This window comes from Triturus cristatus, chromosome 4_1 (assembly GCF_964204655.1).
Source record: "Triturus cristatus chromosome 4_1, aTriCri1.1, whole genome shotgun sequence".
Lineage (NCBI taxonomy): Eukaryota > Metazoa > Chordata > Amphibia > Caudata > Salamandridae > Triturus > Triturus cristatus.
The window spans coordinates 1,108,987,227-1,109,005,884 of NC_140585.1; the positions used below are offsets into that span (position 1 = coordinate 1,108,987,227).

The 18,658-nt window shown below is 46.2% G+C and overlaps 1 protein-coding gene across 3 annotated transcripts in view; it reads left to right on the forward strand.

The window, feature by feature from the left end:
• The window catches only part of LAMB1 (laminin subunit beta 1), a 359,541-nt gene that overhangs the window by 267,935 nt on the left and 72,948 nt on the right, over positions 1 to 18,658 (forward strand). For all 3 annotated transcript variants that reach the window (XM_085654111.1, XM_085654112.1, XM_085654110.1), the window contains exons 23-24: positions 3,596 to 3,692; positions 14,930 to 15,299. In XM_085654111.1, coding sequence (XP_085510237.1) covers positions 3,596 to 3,692; positions 14,930 to 15,299 — 467 coding nt within the window. The remainder of the gene's footprint in view (positions 1 to 3,595; positions 3,693 to 14,929; positions 15,300 to 18,658) is intronic.

Genomic DNA, 18,658 nt, shown 5'->3' on the forward strand with positions numbered 1-18,658 from the left:
TTAATGCTTCTGCCATTTATTATTTTGACAGCAGAATAATGAATATTTTGGATTAAAAATCCAGTTGAAAAAGTGACCTTTGTCCCTCCAGTGCCGTTCTGGGGCTGCATTACGTATTGGAATTGTTTGCGCCCCGTTAGGGTGAATGCGCTGCCCACAGGGCCGCGCATTCATGTGAAAACATGGAGCAGCTGCTCCGTGTTTTCACAGTGCAGGCAGCACCCGCCTGCACTGTCAAAGGGGTTTAGAGATCCTGTACCAGGCGGGTGCAGTCAGTAACTGCACCCGCCTGCAAGGGCACGTCCCTATGCAAAGGAGGGAACACCCTCTGTTGGTAGCGCTGGTGCTTTTAGTACGTATTATGGAAGGGGACGCACAAGAGTCTGTAATACCAAAGTGCCCCGGGGGTGCAGAAATCGGGCGCAAACGCCTGGTGTGCTCCCGAGTCACCTTATGTTATACGGCCCCTAAAGGTGAATCAGACATGTCTGCACAAGAAGATATACATGTTCTAAAGAATGGGCAGAGGAGATTGTGGCAGGTCATGCAGGACACTAGCCCCAGGACAAAGACATTACTCAGCATTTGTTTATCCTACCTTTCCAATGTCCTAAAAGTCAAGTCTCTTCAGTTGCTGCCTGCAGGACAATGTGTCCTGAATCAGAACTAGCCTCCAAACCAGGCCTCAATGGTCCTAGGCAGTGGGATTGAATTACATCTTGGTCACTGAATACTGGTTCATTACTGTTTGTGTCTGCTTTTATTAGATGAAGGTACCACCACATATTACAATGTACAATGAGCACCAACTTTGCCAGCTTCAAAATCACTGCAGGAAGCAGGAATGGAAAGTAAGTTTAGGAAAAGCTTGTTCCATGTTTTGTAGCATGTCACGTACAAGACCTTCAAAACTGATGGAATGGCAAAGCTTAAACAATGCAGCCCAAACATTAGGAAACCAAGCACGGACTATCCAGAGGCAAGCATTCAAATGTATCTGGAATTTGATATCCGCATTTGTGTAGCGTGTTTCTGCCCTACCTAAGATGTGCTGGATTCTTGCGGAGTAAAATATGTGGTGGGAAATGGCCTTTACAGGAGCAAGTAGGTATAAACCCTGAGAGACTTTTATAAAACAGTGGTGCTGCAGTTTACTTACAATTGACCATGATGCCTTCAGAATAAACATGCTGCGGCAACAAATGATGGACGGAATGCTGAAGAAATCAAACATTCACCCCCAGTCAAGAGATTTGGGTTAAATCCATTGTTCTTTTGCTCACTACGCCACCCCAGTTTAGACCCAGCCATATGCAAATCAGTCTTGACCCTGCTCCTCATGGGAACAGTCCAGCCCGAACTGCCAAGATGGCTCCTCCCTGGAGCGGAAACCAGCCTCATGGGACCGGTTTCGGTGTATCACCCCTCATCAGCCAGGCTAGCTTGAATCTAGTGGCACAGCGAGCAAGGGACCCACAGGGCAATGGGTGCAGTGGTGTCCTTAAGCATTGGATTTTTCTTACCGGGAACAACCCCTGTAGAGGAGGCCTGCGTACAGAAGCTGCAGGCGACTTTGGGGAGTCCACGAGCGGTGAAATCATAGTGGGCTGGGTCTCTGGACTGCTGAACCATGCTGGCACCGTTGGCCCACTTCAACTCTGGCTTGGAGCAACGGGTTCAGTGGTGTCCTTAGGGGTCGGGTTTTCGCCATCTTGAAGTCCTCTCAGGTCTCTGGGTGCTTGCAGGATGCAGGAAAGGAAGTCTGCTGCTTCACAGGTGATCTGGGTTCCTGGGTGAAGTGCTGGCAGGTTGCTAAGGCCTTTGAGACACAGCAGCTGCAGGACAAGTCGTCTTTTGGTGAAATGGTTGAAGTCAGCAGGCAGGCTGACGGGGTTGGCACCAAGTTAGTTGCTGAGGCTTCTGTGCTTGCTCTTTGCGACTCTTTAGTCGGTTTTCTTCTTTCTGGTCAGCAGGACCTGCTTTTCTGGTGGCAGGGGCTCTCCTAAATACTGAATTTAGTGGTGTTAGGGGAGTGTAGGGTAGTAGCCAATGGGCTACCTACCATTGGGGTCCCTATGCCCCCTATATGGCCACTTCCTGTGGGATCTGGGCATAACCCTGTCCTAGAGTTCCTACGTTTGCCATCACAAAGGTGGCCAACTCTGAAAAATCATATCCACTTCATGTTAGGCCACCTTAGGGATGATACTACCCTGGGGTTGGGCACACCTACCTGACTAGCTAATTTTCTCACCTGTCCAGGTGCCAAAGGACTCTGGACAAAGGGGGCCGGCTTCCGTTCCTGTGAGGGAAGCCTGGCTCTCAAAGGCGGTAGCTTTTTTTTTTTTTTTAAAGCTCCCCTGCCTTGGAATGCTAATCAGCAGGTCATCCTGTGGGAAGGGGGGTGAACACCCTCTTCCCAAGCAGGCTTTGCTACGGACCTCCTGAAAGCAAAGGTCCCTACCCTTTTGGGGGGGTGGGGGGGGGGGGGGTCAAACTCATCTCTGGCAGCAGGATGGCAAGAACCAGTCAGTTAACACCAGAAGCTGGTAGTTTTTCAGGTGCCCTCTGTGTGCATGTATTAATAAATCCAACGTAGGAATCAGTGTAGGATTATTAAAACAAGATGTTTGTTACCAAACATCCCTATTTTCAGTGAAGCCATCCTGTAGCTGGGGAACTCGTTTTCACCAGTGTACAGCACATGTTTTAAAATGGCTTCCATGCTCACTTGCACTGGTAGTAATGGAACTGACCAGCACAGGGGCATATCTGCCCATGCAGATATGTCCTCCCATGAAATATAAGGCACACTGCCTTAATGCTGCAAGGCGTGCTGTAGGGGGTGGCTTCCAAATATTACATGTAGTGTTAGCGGACAATGGCACACAGGGATGTGTCCTGTTGTGTTTTCACTTTTGTCTGCACCAAACAACGCAGCCTGCAGTGGCAGTGTTGAATGTGTTTAGTGAGGGGACTTGGGGTGGCCCAAATCGTGCTGTAGCCCTTCGGGACCCTCTTTAGTACCTCCGGTCCTATGCACTAGGGGAACGATTTACTAGGGGCTTACAGAGGGTGCTAAAGGTATTCCCAATCCAATTGGCCGAGACAATTGTACCGTTTTAAGAAGGAGATCTGGCACTGGGGACCTTATTGGCAGGGGCCCAGTGCACTCCCAGTCGAAATCACATCCGATACCAGGCAAAAAGTTGTGTTGACCATGTCAAAAAGAGGCACTTTCCTACGCTGGTACTCGTAGGCTTATGATTCATGTACATAGTTGTGGTCCCTTTAAGATGGCCAACTGTTTGTACTTGATACCTGCTAACCTGAGTCACAAAGCAACCTAATAAAAGTAGGTTCCCTTGCTCAGGTGGGAATTTGTCTCCAACTGCAATGTTAGTGGCTGTGTGCCATTCTTCGGCCATTCGTCCATCGCTCCACATTATAGAGTTGTCCTAATGTTTTTTTCATTTTAATGGCTGATTTCAACAACTGTTATTGCTTTTGTTGTAACACATTTGATCATTTAAATAGAGCTTGCATGTTTGGTTTAGAAGCTTCGCTAATAATTCTAATTTTTCATTCATTACAGTTTACTGGGAATTGTCGGTGCATGCCAGGATTTGGAGGACGCACTTGCAGCGAGTGCCAAGAGCTGTACTGGGGGGATCCTAGCACAGAATGTCAAGGTGAGGTTATGTATTGGCAATAAAGCTATTTATATTACTTTGGGCTGTTTTGTACTGTTGACACGAAAGCTTTGATTGAAAATATATTCATAAATTAAACTCCCACCCCATCTTCTCTGAACTTTACTTAGTCTGGAGTGACAGAGTAGGACACTCCTTATTCTCTGGTAATTAATTTTCTTTGCTATTTTTCAATGGGTCTATTGGATTAAAAAAATAACTCTTCTGTAAGTTAATTTCGTATGACGAGTTTGATTTGATTTGCTCTGATATGATATTGTGGACTGTTACAACAAAAGCTTTGGTCAAAAATATGCCCATGAATTACAATCTCATATCATTGTCACTGAACCTTGCTTAAACACTCTGGAGTGGAGGAATAAGGCAAATTATTCTCCGGTAATTTTTTAGCTTTGCTAATTTTCAGGGTGTCTTTTGGGTAAATAATATAACTTTTCTGTAAGTTAATTTTCTATGATAAATTTTATTTCACTTGCTCTGACACATATTGGAGGATTTTTCTCATTTCACTGCCATCCATTAGCTATTTTTATTTTTTGCCCAAAAACATAAGGGCAAGAATCGTGGACTACAATAATTTATTGTCAACCTTTCAATAACATGCTAGACTACTATAATGTACTGTACTCCTGAGCAACCCTACTGCCTCTCTTGTCCCTGAAGAGCCACTGATTACTACATGCCAGTGTGAATAATATAACCTATCACAAATATATCCGCAGGGCAGGATGTGGTTGCTAGCCAATTAGCTACCATGTTCCCTCCCACCAGATGACCACTTCCTGCATAGTGTGGCATCTGGGCATCCCAGGATACACCATGCAGCCCATTTCAAATCTGGCAGGACCCTTCTCCCGGCATGTGAGCTCCCTAGCCCAACCCAGAGGTTTGGCTACCGAAAAACTGGCTTGGCAACTGGTTTCCTCTCTATCTGCCCGAACAATAGAGCAGCCCCTCTTCCAAAGTGCACTTCAGAGGCAGCTTCTCCTTTTGAAGCTTGCCTTCTGGGTCAACACCTTTTTGGCTTCATGACAGTCATTAGCACCTCTCCCCAGGAGGGCAGAAAGCTGTTTCAGCCACAGGGCCCTGTGTGCAACCAGTATGGGCACAGAGGACTGAAGGCAACAAAGCTGCAACTTTGCTAAATTCGCACACTGCTACTTATTACATTAATTTCTGCCTGAGAATCAAACCAGGCAAATGTCATGAGTTCTTTGCTACCTTGGATAACCCACGTTTGTTACACTATTCCAGAGTTAGCACAATTGAGGGGCTGTTCCAGCATGTAACTCTGCACTTGCCAATCTGGTGACATAGCTTTTCCACAGTAAAAACAGTTCCATGATTTTACTGTCAAAACTTTTAAAAGTACATTTTCTACCCATTCAATATGTCACACCATGCCTATGGGGTGACTTACACATATACCAGGTGGAAGTCTGGCTTTGGCATTGTTTTAAATGGGAAAGTTGGGCCAGCAGTTAAAACTTCCCTTCCAGCCAGCAAATTGCTGGTTGGGAGCTGTTTTCTACTTGTGTCCCAACCAGGGTGTCACAACCAGTGCTGCAGTCCCTGGGGGGGGGGGGGCTCTAGCTCACATGCCCTGGGTACCATTTACTAGGGCTTACAGATACACTAACTCAGCCAATTAGGTAAAAGCCAATTCAGCATATCAGTTTGCGGGTAAGGGCACAGACACTGAGCTCTGGGTTGCAGGCGTCCGTGCACTCTTGATTTGAAAAACCAGCAGCATTAGTCCAATAACATGGGGGGGGATGACAATAAAAAGAGACATTACCTTACAGCAGTCCAGAAAAGTTAAGGAGTCAGGAAGAGTCATCCCCCTTTGTTCGTTTAACAAGTTCATTATATTCTTAACTCACCCCTCATAAACCAAAAGATTATGTATTGCAGCTGTGAAACAATTTTAATGTTTTAGTGGGAGTTTCCAGAACAAATACAGACGTTTCGAACAGTTCTAACAACATTGTGTAGTCAAATGAAAGTCAGACACTGCTTCTACCTGGAATTTTATGCTGTCATTTAGCAGTTCCAGTGATTTCATTATGAACATCCTTTTAAGAGAACCACAACTTACTTATCCTTAAACAAGTACCATCTTGCATAATGGAAATGTTGAAGACTTAATAATGACTCTTGTTCTAGCTGAGTTTATTCCCACCGCCCTTCTTGAGTGTGAGCAAATGATGCGCAGGATATTTAATAGTTTCCATACATTTAAATGTGTATGTATGTACGTCTAATCTGGTACTACAAACATTATTTCCCTGTACAATATCACACGAGTGAATTGAAGATACATAACTCATTATGCACCGCATTGTTCAGAGCAGATGTAAACTCCCCGAAAACTGGGACAACCTGCATAAAAAGATCAGATAATTCAATTTTGCAACATGAATCTTTTCTGGAATCACATGATGTGCGTTATTCGGCCATCTAGTAGTTGAATCCGGAATTGTCTTTTTTTTCCTTTTTCTTTCTATGGGCGTTGTTTGTCTCCATTTTGTCTTATGAGTGTCACCTACATGTCAGGTGTGTGTCCAGGAAGCCCTTGCGTTTGGTCACCGTCTAAAGAACATCTGTTTCCATTTCTAGTAGGTTATTCCCCATTTCTTGGAGTTTAACTCTGTTTCCACTTGTTGAAATCGTTAATAACATACAGGCTATCGCCCTCGAAATTAAAAGGAGAATGGTCTTCCTGTCTGTGCCCAAGCATGTACCAGAGTTGGTGTTTCGCAGTGTCATTGTTTTTCCTTTCCCATTAGCATTTGAGTTCCTTTCCTATATGCTGGAGTTTGAACTTCCCTTTCCAGAATAGTGTTCTTTAACTACAGCTGCCTTTGTCCACATCTTCATGTCTTACTGATGTCTTTACACTGTGACAACTTCAAATCTCCCTATTCCACTGAGTATCTGTGTACCGCCTGCTATTTCTCATCGTCCTGGTGTTAATGTATCACTATACGAATGGCATAGTTTTTTGTAGTAAAAGTTTCTTTCCTGTCCCATAATAGTCTCCTGCAATTGTGAGATTACAGTGATCACGCCTTCCTTGTCAATTTGCAAGGTGTCCGTTTTAAGGCTCTCCCCTGTGCACTCATCCATTTGCCATCGCCTACTCTCATTACTACAAATATACGTTTTGTGCACCTTTTCCAAGTTGGGAGTTATAGATATATTTTACCGAGAGCTAAAGATAGATATTGGAACTTATCGCAGAGTTAGCCAGTTGAGCAAATATGTCAAACTAATATGAGTGAACCATTTCTGAAAAGTGTATTTATTATAGAGTTTCTCCAAGTACCTTGTAAGGAGTCCTGCTATGGGAACAGGTAGCCCCAATCTAAAGGCAGCAATTTGTAGAGCAGCAAAAGGAAAGGGTACAGAAAAGCCACCCACTAAGCCGATCTCATGAGCTGGGCATGCAGAGGTTTGTTGGTTCGAACCTTACGAGCTAGAGGGCTTCTGTAACAAGTGTTGCAGGAAAGAGTATGAATATGGAAGACAATAGGTCGGGGGGGGGGGGGGGGGGGGGAATTTCAAACTAAAGCGTAATGTTGTCTGGACTCCACAATGCTCAGGTTTGAATAGCTGGTGTACAGGCTCCAACCGGGAATTAGTGGTTTGGGGTTAGCTCCTTGTTGGAGATCTAACAAGTCTGGAAAGTCTCTACTTTGCCACAAAGAAGGTGAAGCAACATTCCTTGCATCATTTCCCTGTTTAAATGCCTTAACTTGACAAATTGTGGGTATAAAAATTGATTGTTTCATAATAAATGTAATATACTACAAGTCCAAGAATTCATAGAAAAAACCTACACTGGAACAGCTGGTCACACATACACCTGGGAAACCTGGCAGTGCTGCAGTCGTATTGAGTTTTTTCCGTTTAAAAAATATATATATATTTGGACTAAAAGATTGATTACAAGTTGAAAAAGAATATATTAATAGTATATGTAGTATTGCAAATTGCATGTTTGGGAAGATGAAATGCTCTTTAATAATGGCAATATTTCAGCATGTGATGTTGGAGCCAGGTGATAGACAACACCCCAAAAAAGTAAAGTCTAGTCAAGGTATGTGGGATTCCAAGGTTCCAAGAATAGTTTAATTTCGAGGGTGGACATGGCTTGTACTAATGTACTCGGCAGTAACTATGAAAATCATTGATCTGTTGTCACTAGTCTGGCTGAAAAAAGCAAATCCTGTTTTGTTGTGGTGCCGGCTGCTGCTTGCTTCGTTAGATGTATAAGAACAAGGCTCTGCTGAATATTGTGTCCATTTGACTCTTATTTGGTGAGTATAAAGGCTCCGCAGTTGTGAAAGCTTCTTGATTTGGTGTTTCTCAAGCTTGTCTCTGTCTTTTACAGGGGCTGTGCTTGTGTTTCTCCAGTGGATTATGTCCATTAGTGTTAGAGAATTGCTGTTGTGTGTTTTGTGCAGCTTTCAAGAGCAGTATTGTTAGTCAGCAGAAACATGTCTGCCCCATTATCTGCCTCGGCCACCGTATGGTCGCGGTATTTTATAGGAACAATGCACTGATAATTAGGCTCTTTAAAAAAATCCAGCATTGTCCTCCTTACATTCTAAGGACATTTTGTCGGTTTGTGGTAATGAATGTCTTGTATAGAGAGCCCTTCGCGCCATGTCCTCTAACTTCCATTCAAATAGGATGACGGGAACCTACATTCTATCCAAAAGGTTAGTGATTTGCCCGCTGAAATATCTTTATAAATCACTTTGGAGTGACAAGGAAAATGTTAAAAGTACCTTGTTTCAAAGTCCATAGTACTGTAGGGAGTGGAGTTCTTGTTGCAGTACCTCACACTCACTCACTCACTCACTCACACACACTCACTCTCACACACATGTGATGCGACTTAACCTGAAGTGTACTGGACTTCTGCTAACCAGGTCCCCAGTACCAGTGTTCTTTTCCCAAAAAAATTCAATTGTTCCCCCAATTGACAAAACCTTTAGCACCCTTTCTAAGTCACTACTAAATAGTACCCCTGGTACCTAGGGCCTGAGGTACTAAAGAGGGTCCCTAAGGGCAGCAGAACGAATTGCTAAACCCTAAGGGACCGCTCACCAAGCTCATGCAAGGCTGCCATTGCAGGCTGCGGGTCTTGGTGCAGACAAAAGTGAAGAAACAACACGCAGGCCCCCTCGACCGCGACTGTTCCCGGGAAGAAAACCCAACACCTAATGTCACCTCTGCTTCAGCCGCCCGCAGGCCATGGAGAAGAGTATCCCAGGTATCCCCATGTTACAAGCTTTGCAAGAGATGATCCACCCTGTTGGTTTACCCCGACTGGCCTTCAAGCTATAGACTGCAGCCTCTTTTCGCAGTGACTGTACTCTATAGCAACCTAATGGGCTTCTGATGCTGTTTTGCACCCTGCACTCACCGCCCCCCATGCCGCTGGTGGTGTACTGCTTGCCACTGCCTTCAACCTTGCTCACCACTCAGCTTAACTCCTGGAGATTGGTCCCGTAAGTCGCTGTATTGTACCTGTTTGCAAAACATTTTCTTTTTTCCATAGGATAACATTGCAGAACTCAAATTGCAATGTCCACTTTTTGAAATGAAAAGAATTTATATTTAAAATGTACTTACCTAAATGATTTTTCTCTGATGCCTTAACATATATAAAGATACTTGCTATTGTTATAAATTGTTGTGGATCACCGCCTTGAGTCGTGTGTGTAATTTATTGATCATTGTTTGCATATTCAGATGTCTTGCACTCCTCTGTGTTAAGCCTAAGGCTGCTCAACCACACTTCCCCCTAACAGAGCACTTTAGGATTGCATTGCAAGCCTCTGTCCACTCATAAGGGAACCCCTGGACTCTTTAATCGGTACATCAGATTTTTGATATATCACATAAAGAGCCAGCTTCCTACACCTACCTACTACTGGTGTGCTGACTGACTGGTCCTATTCAGCCTGCCACCACATATGAATTTCTGACCACCGGGCATGAGGGCCTTTGCTCTCAGGCGGTCAGGAACAAAGCCTGCTTGGGCATAGGGTGTTTACACCCCCTCCCACAGGTTGACCTGCAAATTAGCATCCAAGGCAGGGAGCTTCTTAGAACCCACCACCTTTGGTATGCAAATCTGGCCTCCCTCACAGGAGACGATGCCGACCCCCACCCCAGAACCCCCACCCCCAAGCCCTCTCCTGTGTATCTGAGTCTTGTACAAGAAGGTGGGGAAAAATCTCACAAAGAACCAAAACAAGACATAGTGGACTATGTGCTTGGCCTTTGTTCTGGATGGCTGAATACATGCAAGCCAAAACCTTCAGGCCAGCCAAGAGCTTCAAAAGCAGTGGTATGACTAGAATTGAAACTTTGGTAGAATTGAAACTAGGGCAGAAGGTGTGGGTATTGGAGCCTGTGAGCCCTAGGGCCCTCCAGACAATTGGAGTGGGTCCTACCCTGTCCTTGAAAGAAAAGAGGAAGTAACCGATCACGTGGCCCTTGGCAGTTGCAAACACCCCAAAAGGTTAATACACATCAACCGCCTGAAACCCTATTATGACAGAGCTGTCATGACCATCCTCATGGTCACAGATGAGGGTTAGGAAACTGAGAGTGAACCTCTCCCTGATCTCCTCTCCAGCAATCCCAAAGACTGGTCTGTTGATGGAGTAGTCTTTTCAGACATCTTCACTGACCAACAGCAAGCTGACTGCAGGCAAGTCCGTATGCTGAGCTCTTCTCTATGACCCCTGACCAGACTAGCTGGTGTACCCCGTGACGTGGACACTGGTGACAGACTACCTGTCATAAACAAAATTTACAGGCAGTCTGATAAGGTCAGAGAGAGCATCCAAGCTGAAGTAAGCAAAATGCTGGAATTGGGTGTCATTAAACCCTCAGAGCCCCTGGCCAGCCTAGTTGTCTTAGTCCCCAAATGTCACTCCAAGGGTGAGAAGAAAAGAGGTTTTGTGTGGACTCTCAGGGACCTCAATGCTGTGACAAACTGGTGCACACCCAATACCTATAGCAGATGAATTAATTGACAGGTATGGGGCAGCCAAATATCGGAGTGCCTTTGATCTCACATCAGGGTACTAACAGATAGGCCTGACTCCCGGAGCAAATGACATTCTCCACTCGAAGTGGGTACTTCGAGTTTACTGTGATGCCCTTTGGATTAAAGAATGCCCCTGCCACCTTACAACGGTTGGTGAGCAAAGTCCTTGCTGGGCTTCAGGGGAAGGTTAGTTTTATCCTCTTTCATTTGGGGGGTGAGGGGGGAGACATGTGAGAAAGTACCTAATTTTGCCTGGTTTTGATGTGGTTTCAATTGTAGTGCACAGGATCCCTGCCAACCAGGTCCCCTGTGCTTCTTCCCTAAAAACATATCCACAATTGGTACTTCTGCCGCCCCCTGTAAGTCCCTAGTAAGTGGTACCATGGGTAACTAGTGCCTTGGATTTGAAGAGTCCCCTGGGGCCATCCTCACTGGGACTATGCCACTGCCCTTGCAGTTTGCATGCCCCTGTGAGGTGAAAAATGACAGTCGGCATGGCACCCTGCCTGGATGCCATGACAGCTAGCACTGCCTGGAGTTTTGTTAGTCAACCCTCCAGCAGACCTTACAACCCGAAGGTAGGATGCACTACACCACAGGTGAGGGCATATCTGCATGAGCAGATATGCCCCTACAATATTGGGGTCCATTCCTTAATGTAAGTGCCAGTGAAGCAGTAAAGGGTACATGGGCTGGTAACTCGACAGCTCAAGTTCCAAATCACCATGATGGCTTCACTGAACACAGGAGTAGTGTTTGGCCTACCAACCGTGGTATGGTCTTGGACCAGCTGTAGGCAGCTAGCCACCACCAGACATGTTTCTGGACCCCCTGGGTGGAGAGCCCCTGCTTTCTCTGACCTGAAACAATGCACATCCTGGGCAGAGGTCACACCTCCTCCCTCAGGATGTGGCAGTACTCGAAGGGGGAAGCTTCAAAGGCCTGCTGCTTTGTAATGCGACCCCCTCAACCTCTGCTGTGAACAGCAGATGGCAGCCCCCTTTTTACATCCCTACTTTGGGCAGGAAAACCAGCAGGAAACTTGAGGAGAATGGGTATGCCCACCTCTGCCACCTCCACCCCTAAGGTGGGGAAGGCAGGTGAAGCACATCTTTCAGTCTCCACCAACTTGAAGATAAAGGGACCCCTCCAACCAGGGCTAGGCCTATGCCCCCTCCTTCAAGAGGGTGACATGATAGAGGGTATAGTCACCCCATGTACCAGGTCCATTGGCCCTACTTGCTACTCTTCCCCCCCCCCCCCCCCCCCAACGTTCCTAAAGTTGGTATTTAGGTGACTCCCCCAGATCTAGAAACTAGATCTGCAACAACCTAAGAAGAAAGAAGAGGACCCTGCAGAGATGATAGATGACCATGACTGCCTTGGCCTCAGCCCTACCGGCCTGTCTACAGCTTCTGCAAACCTGCGACCTGTCATGCAGTCAGCGACCTCTAAAACCCTGGGAGGATTGCTGCTTTAGAAAAATCTAATCTACTGTGAACAGCGGACCTGTTAAGAAGAGAACTACAACAAAGGCTCCAGATCCATCTGTAACTGCAGCCCTTGCCCACTCGGCACTAGACGCCCACGGCCCAAGTCTGAGTGGCTCACGTATGCAGTGAAGTCTCCCTAGCAATCCTGACCTTGTGTCCAGTGTTGGCTGACCTCTCCTGATCTCCAAGGCGGCGCCTGCAGTGTGAATCCAGCGGATCCCACTGACTGGCTATAGTAAGAAGACTCTGATATTGAATGGCACCCCTGCACATGAAACCCCTGGGCCTTAGTGAGCTAAACTGATGGCGCCTCTATGACCCGCTACATCTCTTCTAACCTCTGCTGTCGTTGGTCTCCTTCCTGCAACCTCAGGTGCCATGCCTGCAGCCTGTTTGCCGGAAGAAGAATCTCTATTGAAAAGCTTTGAGCACCTGATTCTGAAATAACACCCTGCCGCTCATGTGCCACTGGTGGTGTATGTTTGGTGCTGTTTGTGCTTCCCCGCACCCCCCTTGTGCTGGTCCTAACCCCCACAGCTTGGCACCTGCAACCGAGCCACTTACATACAAGCAGTGTGGCTCCAGGCACCCCCACCCTGTCTCCATTGAAACCGTTGGGCCGAATTCCGATTTTTGACCTCTGTACCCAGCCACCCCTGTGCCACTGGTGGTGTACCTTTTTGTACTCGCTTATCCCTTGCCCCTTGCTGACCTTTGTTCCGGAAGACTGTAATTGTAAGGGTGTTACTTTCCTCTTTAACCACGATATTGTTTTCCTCATAGGATAACATTGAACTGTTTTGAAAAGTTACTGTGTTGATTTTTCAAAGTGAAAGTATTTTCATTTAAAAACGTACTTGCCTTATTGCGAAGATCTTGGTCTTAAAATAAAATACAAACTTTATTTTTCTAAAATTGGTGTGATCTCCTTATTGAGTTGTGTGTCCATTATTGGTCAATATTGTGCAATAAAATGTCTTACAACCTCTGTGTTAGGCCTAAGGCTGCTCGCCCACACTACCACTAATAGAACGCTGTGGGTTTTACATTGAGCCCTGTAAACTTTTGGGGAACACCTGGACTCTGTGCATGGTATAACCACCTAGTGGTGATACCATACACAGAGCCAGCTTTCTATAACCCATTAAAATGCAGTCATCTTCATTGCTCAGAATGCCTGTGCTACTTTGCAGTTTCACATTTACAGACGAGGGAAGCACCCAGGCCTATCACAAGTGAAGGCTACGCGTGGCAGCGATATCAATTTTGTTGCATCTAGAGAACATTTCTATTCCCACGAATAGAAATCTGCAGATTATTTAGGAAATGAGCATAGGCAAAGCCAATAGTCATTCCCTTTGTATAGCGTTAGTTGACCTTTTGGGTTTGCCATTACTTATTGTTGATGCTAAACAGCCTTGGCCAAAACAAAAAATAGATCGCTCCAGCACGATGATGTATGTATCGCCACACTGAGGATACCTTTTTAATCACTTTTAATTTACCATTCCAAGATGGCAGATGCCTATAATGTAGCTGTAAATTAACAAATATCAAAGGGTTGTGAAATGCCATATAGAGAAAGGAGCAGTCCAGTGGCAATTTGCAGCTGCCGAGTCCTCCAAGAATGGCAGATAAGGTGCAAGGAAAATAATGAGCAATGCAATTCAATACTGTGTAGGTGCGGGTGGCAGTGGGAGAGCAACAGATGAACTGAAGGGTAGAAAAACCTGATTAAAAAAAAAATCAGCAGGACGGAGATGGGTGGGGGAAAAATAGACAAGAGTAACACACGAGAGACTGAGAAAGAACACCCACTCACTCCCATGGAATGCTGAAAGAAGAAAAAAGTAGATCCGTGAATTAAATCTATCTGTAGTCAAGATCTAAATCACAGGTTAAAAGGTGAATTGGTTCTTGAGGCACAGTTCAGAGCTTGCTTTCAAAAAGCATGTGTCAAGGCTTTTTTGTCAGGGGTTTTGCACTCCCTCGAAGTTGACGGAGGTTTGGCGAACAGTGTCTCAAGGCGTTGGGAAAGCACATTGGGCATTGGTAACAGCAAGCATTTTGGCTGAAAACTGCCTCAACAGGATTACAAGCCTTAACCATCTGAAATCATGGGGTGTGGTAATACTGCAATACCAATGGCAGGAATCATGGATTTACGTGTACCAATTGGTGTAGTAACTGATTTCGGCATGACAAACTTCTTTCTATATACCAATTAAGGGGAATATCTCCTGATCCAGCAGGAATACTGGGACCTGCAGCTACAGGTACCCCTGGTATCACCGAGTTTGATGCTACTGTTACTTAGTTTTGGAGCACTCACTATGAGGGCCGTTGTCTTTTGTCTTTGGTACTTCCTGACTTAGTGATGGTTCAACGAGTTTTCTTCAACCGCAATCTGTAGGTAGGTTGACTAGCAGATGTTGGTTGAAAAGGTGCATTTCTAATACTGCCTCCCTGATTGCTTCTTATTTGTCAATGTGCCTTTTTTTCTCACTTTCACTAGTATTCAATATGACAGCCTTTGCAATGCTTTAAAAAAAAAAAATACGATGCTCTAATTTATCTGATCAGTGTATGCATTATTTTTGAAGTTCTACTTTGCAAAGCTCTAACAAGTACAATTGTGTATCTTTCAGTTTGTGACTGTGATGCCAGAGGTATTCAGACTCCACAGTGCAATCGCAATACTGGCTTATGTATTTGTAATGAGGGAGTTGAAGGACCCCGGTGTGACAAGTGCGCACGAGGATACTCTGGTACATTCCCAGACTGTACACCATGCCACCAGTGTTTTGCACTTTGGGATACCCTTATTCAAGAAATGAGTAACCGGACACAGAAATTTCTCCAAAGAGCAAATGACCTTAAAGTAACTGGAGTCACTGGGCCTTATCAAGAGACCATCAACACAGTCGAAGAAAAACTAAAGGAAATCAAAAGCATTCTTGCACACAATCCTGCTGCACAGCCTCTTGAAAACATAGAAAACCTTTTTGAAGAAGCTGAGTGAGTATTTTAAATGTTATATCCTTTGTGTAGTTATGTGTAATTTAGTACTGGCACATCATGAGCAAATAGGAATTGTGTGTTCCAAAATGAGGGATAGTGCCTTTGAAAAGATTATTGGGAAGGTTACCTTGTAGGCTTGGAATTTTTCAACCTCGCCATGAGGTTGTCTTTTTTAGAACCCATGTGAGGTTTTAAAATCATTGCAAAAGTGCTCTCCTTTGGGCGTTGTATTGCACTATGAAAACACTTTAGACACTATATTGCTGCCTGCATTAGGAAGGGGAGTATTTTTAAAACTGTGGCTCTTTTTATGTATTGTTTATTTCAATATAAATAATGTCCCCAATCCAGCATGCTCACCATGGCTCTTTTTAAATTTAGGTCTGGCTTAACCAATGCTGCTGTCAATATCCGTTCCAAATTCTGTGCTCTGTTGGGTTTAAATTCCCCGGTTTGGCTTGAAGAAGGTGTGCCGCCCTTCCATGTATGTTTTTTCTGGACTAGCGCCATGCTATTCCTCTATTGAACTTGACAATCCGCTAAAAGACTGCTGGTTCGCCATACTTGTTCTTACATTTTACTAGGCATATTCAACTGCTAATTAGGAGTCACACAAAGTAAAGTGAGGGTGATGGAAGCTCTCCCCCACCTAACAAGAAGAGTTTTTAGGGACTGAGGTCAAGAGCTACCTCAGTGCAGACAGCCATGTCCACCCAGACAAAAACCGGAGAAATGTCGTCTTGTGCACCCATGCACACAGCGTCATGAGCACACAGCATTCACACTACACATACAAGAGGACAGGTAAGGTACACAGTTAATGAGACTTGACTGACGTTTGCAAAAGAGAGCTCATACTGATTCTCCCAATACGGCTAAACATAAAAAGGTCTGTGTCTCAGACCTGCTCATCCTTCCGCTGCCAACGCTAGTCCCCTCCTAGTCTGGTATGTGGTGGCAGGAGCCACTGAGTCTCAAGGTTCAGATTGGAGGGGGGTGGTGGCTTCTGTCAGAGCAGTGCTATACTAATGAACAGCACTATAATAATAATTCAGGGGTCTGTTTGTCGAGCTTGACAAAGGAAAAACAGACCAGATAAGAAAACAATTCACAGGCTATTGCTTACAAGCCGCGCTAAACACTTGTACCAACAGCATTACCCACACAGGACACTGTCCCATATCCAATCCATTCTATATCCATTTTATCATTATTTATATGACTAACTCATCCATTACAACAATCATATTCAAATTTGTTGTGACCAAATGGCAGGAGCAGGATGGTCGCATGGATCTAAATGTGTAAGGGAACAGGTTCTTTGCAGGTTTACCCCCACTTTTGTGCTACCATTTTGATTACTATGGACTGGTGTATAGCCGTGCTATACAGGACTCTGTGCATGTGCTTTAACCCTTAAAATGGTGCATGTTTGATAGTCTTTTCCCTAATTGTCATAGCCTAACTTACTTGTAAGTCCCTAGTACATGGAACCATGGGTACTCCAAGCCTGTAAGTTAGAGTTTGCCCTAGGGGCTGCAGCACACGTTGTGCCACCCTGAGTGGAACAAGGCAAATCATGGCTCCCAGTCTGTCAGTGCAGACTAGAAGGGAAGTTTAAAACTGCAAACTCGACTTTACCATTGTGTGAGAAAGTGCCATCTTTCTTGCATGGTATGCCCCCACTTTTTGCTGAATGTACTTTGAGTGTGCCATGGACCCCTGCCAATCAGGGGCCCAGGGCCTATGTTCCTTCCCTAAAACCCAAATTGGCAAACCCTGGCCACATGTCAGCCCCTGGTAAATGGTACCCTAGGTACCCAGGGCCTTGTGACCAGGGAAGGCCTCTAAGGTCTGCAGCACTTATTGTGCCACCCTTAGAGGCCCTGTACCCCAACACAAACACATTGCCCTTGCAGGCTGAGTGTCTGGGTACAAGACAAAACAAAGAGTCGACATGGCACACATCCCTGTGTGCCATGCCCACAACCTACACTGCCCTGGCATAAATCAGCCACTCCTCTAGCTGGGTGCCCTATGCCAGTGGTGTGGGCACAGGACCATAAGCCCTGTGCCCCTACAGTTCCCAGATCCATTCCTGGGCGCTGTAAGTGCAGTGCTGCCATTTAAGAGTATATGGTGCTGGGAGCTCGTCAAACACGAACTCCACAGCACCATGATGGCAACACTGAAGACTGAGAAGTTTGGTATCAAGCTTCTCAGCACATTAAACCCGCACTGATGCCAGTGTGGGATTTAATGTACAATGCACTACCGAGGGCATCTTAGAGATGCCCCCTGAAACCTAACCTACAATCCACGTCTTGTCTGAGAGTCTGCCACACAGCAGACCTGTTGCTGGACCCCTGGGTGGAGAGCCCCGCTCTCCTGGGCCTGCAACAATGCACATCCTGGGCAAGGTGCTAGGTCTCTTTCCCCAGGATGGGCAGGGGGAAGCTTCAAAGGCATGCCGCCTTTGTGGGCTTCTCCAGGCCATTTGCTGTACCCAGCAACTGGCCCCCACCGGTTCTGACCCCCACTCTGGCGGAAGACTGGCCGGAAACCCCAAGTAAGGACAGGGGATGTGCCAGCCTCTGCCAACCCCACCCCTCAGGTGGGGGGAGGTGAGGTGCAGCACATATTCGGGCTCTCGCCATCTTGAAGATGAGAAGCCCTGCCCAATCAGGACTAGGCTACTGCCCCCCTCCCACAGGAGAGTTGCGGGATAGGGGGTGTACCCTCCCTGCCCTTTACCTACTTGTAATGCCCCTAAATCTAGTATTTAGAGGCGCCCTGAACCTTCCCTCCTCAGATTCCAGATTCCGAAAAAAGCAAAGAAGACCTGCCGTGCAGCTGCTAAGAAGAGGAAGACAGCAACTGCTTTGGCCCCAGCCCTACCGGCCTGTCGACCCTCAAACCTGCTCCTGCTAAACCCCGGCACCTCCTGTGGCCAGCAACCTCACAAACCCCGGAGGACCTGGCTTCCTTGTGACTCTGAGCATCTGGGACTCCCATGAGCAGTGGCTCTGCTCAAACCAAGTTTCTAACCCCTGGCATCAGCCCGGAACCGCGAACCCTGCACACTCTGCACCCGCCAAGCCTGGCCTGTGCCGGAGTGGACAAAGACCCTGAGGACGTCCCCCCGGCGACTGACCCCAAATCCAGCACCCAAGGACCCACCTCAACACTCCTGACAACGCCTGCAACCTCTGAACCAGGGACCCCCCCCCCCCCCCCAACCGCGATCAACAGAGGGTAAGATTTCCCAACATCAAAAGGCACCCCTGCGCCCGGCGTCCTGCGGCCTCCTGTGCCCAACTCATGGGTACCTACCTATCCTCCAACTACCCAACTTA